We start from the raw sequence: 10,397 nt of genomic DNA on the forward strand, positions 1-10,397 counted from the left end.
TCTCTGGATTTGAGACTTTAGTCTTTGCAACTTTACAGATCTTCTTTATGCACCAAGAGCTTGTAACACTCCAAAGAGAAAGGAAAAATTGAAATCGCATCATATGACCCCTTTAAACTGAATCACTCAGTCTGACAGTGTTTGTTGACTGAAAGATTTTAGTCTTTTTGACAAGCGTATTATAACACAGAACCTTTGGTGCAGAGATAACATATTCAAACAGCACCATGTACTCTGTCTTCTGTGGTAAAGGAGGGGTCCACAGAACAGCCTTTGATTGGTCCATTGCATTTAGTGTGAAGTGATTTGCCTTGCTGATCGCACTCCTCAGGTATCAGCCTGTGGATGTTCAGTCTAACGTGATGCCTCGTTTCACGGTCCACGTTCGGGACGAGTGGCTAACCGTTCCATGCAAAGATGCCACCTGCTCCATTAAATGGTTGGGTTTTGAAGCTCTCAAGCGCTACATCAAGAACAAACCTGACAATGGAGGGATCCAGCACATCAAAGATGTGCATTTTGGGGTCAAAAGATGTCAGGGATTGGGCTTGCTGGACAATGACGATACCATAGAAGATGTGCTTGAGGATAATGACTTTGTTGAACTTGGTAACATTACAAATATGGTTTACATGTTCAGTGTTTGTCGAGAGATTGATGCAATCATTCAGTTCTTTGCTGGCTTTGGAGAGATTGTTCTTTGGAGACTGTTTACCACAAATGCTAAATCTTGTTTTGCAAGATGAGTCGATAACATGTTATTTTACTGTTATTTTCAGCTATTGAAGGGGACACCATGTCACAAGATTTCATTCCAAGTCAGCCTGGGACGTCACATCTGTATCTTTATATTGACAATCATCGTGTTTTAAATGGAATAAATTATATTGTCAAAAGTAGTTGCAATTAATCACATACATCAGTTTTTACTGAGAAAACCCCACAATTAAGATCATTTAAAGGCATTATATTAAAAGTGGACCTGGAAAGTGATACTTAACACTTATTGAACTTGGTAACATTACAAATATGGTTTACATGTTCAGTGTTTGTCGAGAGATTGATGCAATCATTCAGTTCTTTGCTGGCTTTGGAGAGATTGTTCTTTGGAGACTGTTTACCACAAATACTAAATCTTGTTTTGCAAGATGAGTCGATAACATGTTATTTTACTGTTATCTTCAGCTATTGAAGGGGACACCATGTCACAAGATTTCATTCCAAGTCAGCCTGGGACGTCACATCTGTATCTTTATATTGACAATCATCGTGTTTTAAATGGAATAAATTATATTGTCAAAAGTAGTTGCAATTAATCACATACATCAGTTTTTACTGAGAAAACCCCACAATTAAGATCATTTAAAGGCATTATATTAAAAGTGGACCTGGAAAGTGATACTTAACACTTAATTTCTGTGATATTTTAATAAATTTTAAGTACATTTTTCATATTTTTTGTGCAGTTTATAGCATTTTTTAAATTAATTTCGCTAATAGGATGCATTAATTTGACCATGCTTGTTATTTTTTTATTTTATGACTGATTTCTAACCTTTACTTATTAACACGTATATAACATTTCACCCAGTCTCAGATTTGGAATCATTAGTTGATTTTTTTGACGAAACACAGACTTGCATGTAAATGATTGTTGTATCTTTTGGAAAGTCTCTCAAAAGCTTTTAGCTATTCTTTCCATGTGTAAACTGTGTTAACAGCTCTGAAAATATCCTTAATGTGAATGTTAAAACAGAACAAGAGCATACAGAGAACCAGAACAAGTAAGTATGAAATATCACTGCTAAACTTAATCAGTACTACAGTATTAATGACAGCGGTCTGTTTTTAGTACATTTCTCTAGATGGGAACAGCCTGACCTCAACTGATCTTGTGAATTTAGGGAAAGGCCTGTATAAGATTAAGGTAAGTGGATTTATGGTGGACTTCAAACTAAGTTTTGTGAAGATTTTACATTTATGAACAATATTTCTCGATGGAAAAACTGTGATCTGACCCTCAGCTGACCCTAGAGGCTGAGCAAAAGGTTGTGCAATCAAGAGAGCTTCTGGACACCATTGTGAAAGAAAACAAAGGTGAGCATGACATCCGCTTACATAAAGGAAATATGTGTTGTGTCTTTTGTAAGTGATCAAACTTTTTCAAAAAAATTTGTTTAGGCCTTTTCTTAAAAATAAAGGTCCCAAAAGAAGGTTTTCGCAGCAATGTCATAGAAGAACCATTTTGGGTTGCTCAAAGAACCTTTCAGTGAATCGAACCATTTAATAATGTAAGATCCTTTTGTGCAATGGAAAGGTTTCATGGATGTCAAAGCTTCTTCATGGAACAATAGATGTCAACAAAGAACCTTTATTTTAAAGATTACAGATGATAAAATGTCGCAAACAAATCATTTCGACTTGCTCTTTTGACTTGGACTACTTAGGCACAACTCTTTCTGCTGAAAATGTAAAAATGTAGTGCAAAACTGCACATTTGCCAGAGCATGAATATTTGAATAACCTGCATAAATATTAAATTGTGTAGGATTTCATAAATATGTTCTTTTTCCTTTTTTAGTCGTTTATGGCATCACTACAGGATTTGGTAAATTTGCTCGGACTGTCATCCCAGTCAGCAAGCTTAAGTATATGTAGTTTTTGAATTTATCAAATGTTTTTTACTCCTGAAATCTTTTGCATTTAAATTAACAGCATCTCACATATTTCTCTCTTTCAGGGAGCTTCAAGAAAATCTTCTGCGCTCACACTCCTCAGGTGTGACATCTTTTAGTCAAATTAAATATACACTACCAGTCAAAAGGTTGGAATTGTTAGGATTTTTTAAATGTTTTAGAGAAGTCTCTTGAATATAGTAAAAACAGTATTATTGTGAAATAACAGTATAAATGATTTCTGAAGGATCATGTGACACTGAAGACTGGAATAATGGCTGGTGAAAATTCAACTTTGCATCACAGGAATAAAATAAATTTTAAAACATATTAAAATAGAAAACTGTTGTTTTAAATTGAAATTTTATTTCACAATATTACTGTTTTTGCTGTATTTTTGATCACATAAATGTAGCGTTGGTGAGCAGTTCCTTCAAAAACATGAACAAAAATCGTAACGATTCCAAACTTTGGACCGGTAGTGTATATGTGAACACGTTTCCGCATATGCTTTTGTGTGACATTTATTCATCATAGAAAAATTCCTGCGATGAATTGACTGACATAATTTATATTTATTATTATATTTGATTATATGTCACTGTAGGTCTGGGAAGCCCTTTAAGTCCTGAAAGAACTCGAATGCTGCTTGCACTGAGGATCAATGTGTTGGCCAAAGGGCTCAGCGGGATTTCACTGGAGACCCTGCACCGCATGATCCAAGCCTTCAATGGTACATTAATGCATCCCTCATTATTTTAACTGAAGAGGGTATTGTTGGGGTTTTTGGTTTCTTTGGCACAGCATATGACATATGGTGTGCCATTTCAAAGAATACTTTCATGTTAGTTGCTGCGTCTTTGAAATAACATTAGCAAACGGTTTCTTTGAATTTCTTCCTCAAAAGAGTTAAATCGATATTTTACTGTTTTCTTTCTTTTCACTTCTCAGCCTCCTGTTTATCGTACGTCCCGGAGAAGGGTACGGTCGGTGCGAGCGGAGATCTTGCCCCTCTTTCTCACCTCGCCCTCGGCCTGATGGGAGAAGGCCAGATGTGGTCACCCAAGAGCGGCTGGGCGGACTCCAAATACGTAAGCACAGATTTATTGGATGCTTTGGTTGCACATCTTTGTCCTAATGATAATGAAAGCAATGCATAAACACATTTACTCCTCGTTTAGCCTTTAAAGTCACGTTTGACCTTTGTATTGCCGCAGGTTTTGGAAGCACATGGTCTGAAGCCCATATCTCTGAAGCCAAAGGAGGTACGGTTAATCCCCCCATTGTGCAGTCAACATGTTTATCTCTGTTGACTTGGAGCTGTTTTTGGGGTCAGAAATGTGTGTCCTTGACCTGCCTGGTCCATTTTAACAGTGAAGCCCCCCTTAGAACCCACTGTAACCTTTAAAACAAGTCATTTTTGTCTAGCAAAGTTACAAACTAGACAATCTAGAGAAGAAAGATTTTATAAACTATATATGTGTTCTAGAACGTGGTTGCTCAGCAGTTCTTCAGGCTGTTCTGGTTTTTAGGTGATGATAGATAGAGTGTGAATAGATTAATAAACGCATAGATTGATTGACAGACAGATCAGTGGTTCAGTAGTATTGTTCTGTGATAAAAGATAAAAGTGTTGGTTATGTTTATCTCTGTCCACAGGGACTGGCTCTGATCAATGGGACTCAGATGATCACGTCATTGGGAGCAGAGGCCGTGGAGAGAGCTGAGGCCATCGCCCAGCAGGCTGACATCATTGCTGCCCTGACCCTGGAAGTCCTCAAGGGGACCACCAAAGCCTTTGATAGTGGTGAGCTTGTGTAAACATGTGATTGATGTGCTGGATGTGAGCAGACGTATTTAGACACTGTTCTCACTGCAGAGACGAAACTGTAAACACTGAAGTAAACTTTCAGACTTGTCAGACAAAACATGGCTTGGGAGACAAAACATATTTGTGTAACACTGCCTCACATAAAAAGTCACAGACCCTGTCACAAATGCAGAACTGCACCAATTCTCAGAGCGCATGCTTTGGTTATACAATGGTGGAGTAATGGGAAGTGTACAATTTCGGCGGAAAAAAAAAAAAAATTCTTACAGATATTCATGAGCTGCGACCTCATCCAGGACAGAAGGAAGTGGCCCTGCGTTTCCGGTCCCTGTTAGACTCTGATCACCACCCGTCTGAAATTGCAGGTGAATGAATCCTGCAGTGTTCGTACGCTCCATCAAAGCTCATATTTAGCCGTTTGGTGGTAACCTCTCTTGCTTTTTTTCAATAATTGCAGAGAGCCATCGGTTTTGCGACAGGGTTCAAGATGCCTACACCATGCGCTGTTGTCCACAGGTAACATAAGGGCCCATAAGAGTCCTAAATAAATCATAAGTGTTGTTGACACCAGGGTTATTATAGTTAACTAAAACTATTTAAAATAAACTAGATGAAAATTAGAAATGTTGCGTAGGCAACTAATTGAAATAGGATTACTTTGAAGCTCTGAAATTACTAACCGGAAATAAATAAAAACTAAAACTGACATAAAAATCATTTAAACCCAAATAGTAATATAACAAAAAAAAGCTAATAAAAATGGTTAGATTACAAAAATTCTACTAAAATTCAACTGGAAATATAAAAGTTCAAATTTAAATTAAAAAAAATTAAAGTTCAAATAACATTAAAATAAGACTGTTTGACAAATATGAGTATTATAGTCTAATTCAGTTTGCATTAAAGAGTTAGTTCACCCAAAAATGAAAATCAGGCTGTGTTTTACTCACCCCCGAGGCATCCTAGGTGTATATGACTTTCTTCTTTCAGACGAATCCAGTCGGAGTTATATTAAAAATTGTCCTGGCTATTCCAAGCTCTATCATTGCAGTCAGCGGGTGTTGCAGTGCTTCAGTCCAAAAGAAGTGAAATAAAAAGCGCCCATCCATAAAAAAAAAGTGTCTTACACGGCTCCGGGGGGTGAACAAAGGCCTCCTGTAGCAAATCGATGCGTTTTTGTAAGAAACATATGAGGTCGGCTTTGCACATGCGCCGCTCAGAAGTGACGAACGTGGAAGCGCAGGGGAGAGATCAAAACAAAACAACGGTCACTAATTAGAACTACAAAACGAGGATTTGTAAAGAAGAATGCCAGAGGATTTCGATATAAGCCAAGAGGAGACTGGTTTTCCTTTGCTAAAGTAAGGAAACTGCTTCCTTTGTTCCCGTTAACAAACGTTGGTTTTCACGAGACTCACCAGCGCTTCAGCCCGGAGCTGCTTCCGTGTACTGTTGGCGCAAGCTAGATTAAAGTCATATTATTATTATAAATTATTACATTTTAAATATGGATATTTTTCTTACAAAAACGCATTGATTCGCTACAGGAGGCCTTTGTTCACCCCCCGGAGCCGCGTGAGACACTTTTGTTTTATGGATGGGCGCCTCGGGGGTGAGTGAAACACAGCCTAATTTTCATTTTTGGGTGAACTTACCCTTTAACTGGAAATAATTAAAAACTAAAGCTAAAACTACAATGAAGATAAACCTAGTAATATGTGACCCTGGAGCACAAAACCAGTCATGAGTAGCACGGGTATATTTGTAGCAATAGCCAAAAATACATTGTATGGGTCAAAATTATCGATTTTTCTTTTATGCCAAAAATCATTAGGATATAAAGTAAAGATCATGTTCCATGAAGATATTTTGTAAATTTTCTACCGTAAATATATCAAAACTTAATTTTTGATTAGTAATAAACATTGCTAAGAACTTCATTTGGACAACTTTAAAGGCGATTTTTTCAATACTTAGATTTTTTTGCACCCTCAGATTCCAGATATTCAAATATTTGTATCTCGGCCAAATATTGTCCTATTGTCCTAACAAACCATACATCAATGAAAAACTTATTTATTCAAATTTCAGATGATGTATAAATTTAAAAAAATGTACCCTTATGACTGGTTTTGTGGTCCAGGGTCACATTTTTTTTTTTAAATAACTAAAACTAATAAAAATTACAAAAGCACATAACAAAATTGCTATAAATTGAACAAAAATGAAAATGAAAACAGAAAATCTCAAAATAAAAGCTGGTTGACACACATGTGAACTATATTTTAATATATTTTGCAGGTCCATGGAATTGTCAATGACACAATTGAGTTTGTCAAGAAAATCATTAATACAGAAATCAACAGTGCCACAGATAATCCTGTATCCTTTTTTATCTGAATTTACAATTTTGTAACATTAACAGTTGAACTTGTGTTGCAGTACCAACAGTGTCTGTTGTTCATGTGACCTCAAATCGCCAATGCTCAATGAAAATCGAATGACTTTTTAATTTTTCCTGCTGAGAATCGGTTTGGTGTCAAGATTGATTAGCTGGTCAGCGCCATAACTACACCAGCCTCTTCTTTAGTTCAGCACTTTTGGCCTTGACTGTAAGTTAGATGGTTTTTGCAGAGAGAGGTGAGACCATATCTGGCGGAAACTTCCATGGAGAATATCCAGCAAAGGTATTTCATCTCAACACAATAGCGTTTATTTAGCAAAAAGTTCGGGTGACATCTCTGCTGATTCGTACCTTCCATTCTTAGGCTCTTGATTATTTGGCGATCGGGGTGCACGAGTTGGCCTCCATCAGTGAGAGACGTATCGAACGTCTCTGCAATCCTTCTCTCAGTGAGCTGCCTGCATTCCTGGTCAATGAAGGAGGCCTGAACTCTGGTTTCATGATCGCACACTGCACTGCTGCAGCTCTTGGTTAGCATCACAAAGTTCAGGAGAGAGCAACTTTCCTTAACCAAATACTAGAATGTTTAATTTTGACTACTGTACTGAAGTCATGTTGACTATTAACTAAAACCGATGCATTTCTATCTGCAGTTTCAGAGAACAAAGTGCTTTGCCACCCCTCCTCTATTGATTCACTGTCCACTAGTGCGGCCACGGAGGACCACGTGTCTATGGGAGGCTGGGCCGCACGTAAAGCCCTCAGAGTGGTCGAGCACGTCGAGCAAGGTCCAAAACCTGACATTAACCTCTCATATACCTACTGACATCATCCACTGTTCAATTTAGCTAAAATTGTGACTATAATGGCACCCCCTATTGCAGCACCAAAGCACAACAGCACAAATTACTTAATTTTTTCCAACACAATCTCATGACAGTTCATAACTAGATTATTTTAGTGAATTGGTGGCTAATTTCATGATCTCATTTATGTTTCGGTCCCAGTGTATGGTTAGGTTTAGGGGTGGAGCTGCATGCTTACTTTTTTTGTTAGTTACTTCTAAAAAATTTTGCTTTTTTGTAAATTTTTTGAAAATTTGTGTCATCTCATTCGTATGTTTTTGGGTGTTCTGTTTATGCACCAATGATTGTTAGGTTTAAGGGTGGACCTTCATGTTTTTGTTTTTCATTTAAGATTTTTGAAAATTGAAATTATTCGTACAATGTGAACTGTAGAAACCATACAATTTTTTTGAAAAAAGTTCACGTATAAAAAAAAGTAAGATTTTTAGAGAAATAATATTCACATTGTATGAAAACATACATTTTTAGGAAAAATGTTTGCTGGTGGTACGTTTCGCTTTGAACAAAAATGTCAGCTATGTTGTTTTGTTTTTTGCATGTATCCTAAACATAACCTTCACTATGTTGTAAGCAGATCTTATACAAATGAGATTGTATGAATTCATATGAATTAACCACTTTTTTTTTTTTACAGTGAGATCGGGTTGAGATTTTATTTATTTTTTTGTAATTTTTGTACTTTTTTGTTTAATAACCACTAACCTTCGAATACAGATCAGAATATATCATTTTGTCAAATAGAAAACCTGAATATGTCTGTTTTATGTTTCCTTACAGTGCTAGCTATCGAGTTGTTAGCTGCCTGTCAGGGTATTGAGTTTCTACGCCCCCTACGTACAACGACCCCATTGGAGAAAGTGTATGATCTTGTGCGAGCCACAGTAAAGTAAGTCAAATGACGATACACTAACCCCAAAACCTCCAAAACAATGAACTTTCAGGTTAATAATTGGCAAAGCTTCTTTCATTGTCTCTTCCTACTTATTTTTGTCGTCTTTTCTCTTTTCTCCAGGCCCTGGATTAAAGATAGATTCATGGCTCCAGACATTGAAGCTGTACATCGGCTTCTTGTAGACCAAAAGGTAAGCTTTACTGTTTCTTAATATTTGCAACACTATTAACTATGAAAACATGGTGGATCATAAAGCAGGTGAAAAAAATTCAGAAACAAATACAGACCAAAACATCTATCCATCCACTTGTAATAAGCAACCCTCAGAAACATCCCAGAACTCCCTAGCTATTTTCTAAGCCATTTTGTTTGTAATATACATTTTTTAAAACATGATTTTTAAAAAGCATACATTACTTATTTACATTATAGTGTGCGTCATAGTTTCTGCAAGTTTAGCTTATGAGTAAATCATGTGCTCCAATTGTTACATACTATAATTGTATACACTACTGTTTCAGTGTAATTCAGTGTCACACGATCCTTCAGAAATCATTCTAAGATGCTGATTTGGTGCTCAAGAAACATTTCTTATCAATTTTGAAAACAGTTGCTGCTTAATATTTGTTTTCAGTATTCTTTGATTAGAAAGAACAACGTTTATTTGAAACACATTTTGTAACACTACAAATGTATTTACTGTTACTTTTGATCAATTTAATGCATCCTGATTAAAAGTATACATTTCATAAAATAAAAATCATACAGAACTTTTGGACACGTATATACATGTTATATATAAATATACATCTATTATCAATAACATGCATGCAAAAATGCACCTAGTTTTACATTTCCATTTTTTTATTCAAGACAATTTACTTTACACAAACATTCTCACCCCATATTGTTTCTTGTCTGTTGCATTCAGGTGTGGAACATTGCTGGACCATACATTGAGAAATACTGTATGGAATACATCCCAGAGTCCCGCCCCTCTTCCCCAACAGCCTTTGCTCTGGACCCACCCCCATCACCACGGAAACGGGTCAGGCTGGAGTGACAGGATGGCATCCTGCTGATACTGTCCTATAGTCTCACATTCAATACATTAAGATGAATTTATATAGCGCATGTAAAATGTGTGCATATTCCAGCATAGTTCTTAACTCTTTAATGTTGTTTTTTCCTTGAATGAAGTTCATTATACAATGTGAATTATTACACTTCTACTGTAAGACTCGAGCGTATTTTGCCATTTGTTGGTCCTTATGCGGGTTCTCAGTTTCTGAGTGAAGTGTCTTTTTTCTTTCCCACTTTCTCAGAAGGTAGCACACATTGACTGCAGAACAGAGACTGTATTCATTGGGATATTGAAACGAGTAATTGCATCCGTCTGGTTATAAAGGAAGTGTATTTGAACTCATGACACAGAGGGATTTTGACAGATGGAAGGATGTTATTCTTTGTCCCTTGACTCGCCACCTTGACTCGAAATATGTTTGACTTTCCCTTTTTTGGCTCTTTGTCAATTCCCTTTTTACATTCTACTCAACATATCAGTTTTAATTTACCTTAGTGTTGCTACTAGCAAATCCATTGGTTCATATTTGAGATGAAATGTGTAAAATCAGACTGAAAATTCCTTTTACTCATATATTTCTTTGTTGTAAGTGTTTTAAGATGAGTTTTCTGTGAATAAAATTAGAAATTCAACAGAGTATGACTT

The 10,397-nt window shown here is 36.4% G+C and overlaps 1 protein-coding gene across 2 annotated transcripts; it reads left to right on the forward strand.

Moving 5' to 3' along the window:
• The first annotated feature begins 289 nt into the window (after positions 1 to 289).
• LOC107720790 (histidine ammonia-lyase-like) lies at positions 290 to 10,295 on the forward strand. Of its 2 annotated transcripts, XM_016528620.1 has the most exons (20): positions 290 to 609; positions 780 to 840; positions 1,757 to 1,784; positions 1,853 to 1,927; positions 2,025 to 2,097; positions 2,582 to 2,648; positions 2,741 to 2,778; positions 3,283 to 3,408; positions 3,627 to 3,766; positions 3,893 to 3,940; positions 4,335 to 4,482; positions 4,776 to 4,871; positions 4,964 to 5,022; positions 6,808 to 6,888; positions 7,128 to 7,193; positions 7,275 to 7,440; positions 7,564 to 7,698; positions 8,554 to 8,662; positions 8,789 to 8,858; positions 9,600 to 10,295. In XM_016528620.1, exons 1-20 carry the CDS (start codon positions 363 to 365, stop codon positions 9,729 to 9,731), a joined length of 1,965 nt encoding a protein of 654 aa, XP_016384106.1. In that variant the 5' UTR covers positions 290 to 362; the 3' UTR covers positions 9,732 to 10,295. The 2 variants fall into 2 exon arrangements, with proteins under 2 accessions (XP_016384106.1, XP_016384107.1); XM_016528621.1 differs by lacking the exons at positions 290 to 609; positions 780 to 840 and adding an exon at positions 1,022 to 1,246.
• The last annotated feature ends 102 nt before the right edge of the window (positions 10,296 to 10,397 follow it).

Source organism: Sinocyclocheilus rhinocerous, unplaced genomic scaffold (assembly GCF_001515625.1).
Source record: "Sinocyclocheilus rhinocerous isolate Xijiao unplaced genomic scaffold, SAMN03320098_v1.1 scaffold1022, whole genome shotgun sequence".
NCBI lineage: Eukaryota > Metazoa > Chordata > Actinopteri > Cypriniformes > Cyprinidae > Sinocyclocheilus > Sinocyclocheilus rhinocerous.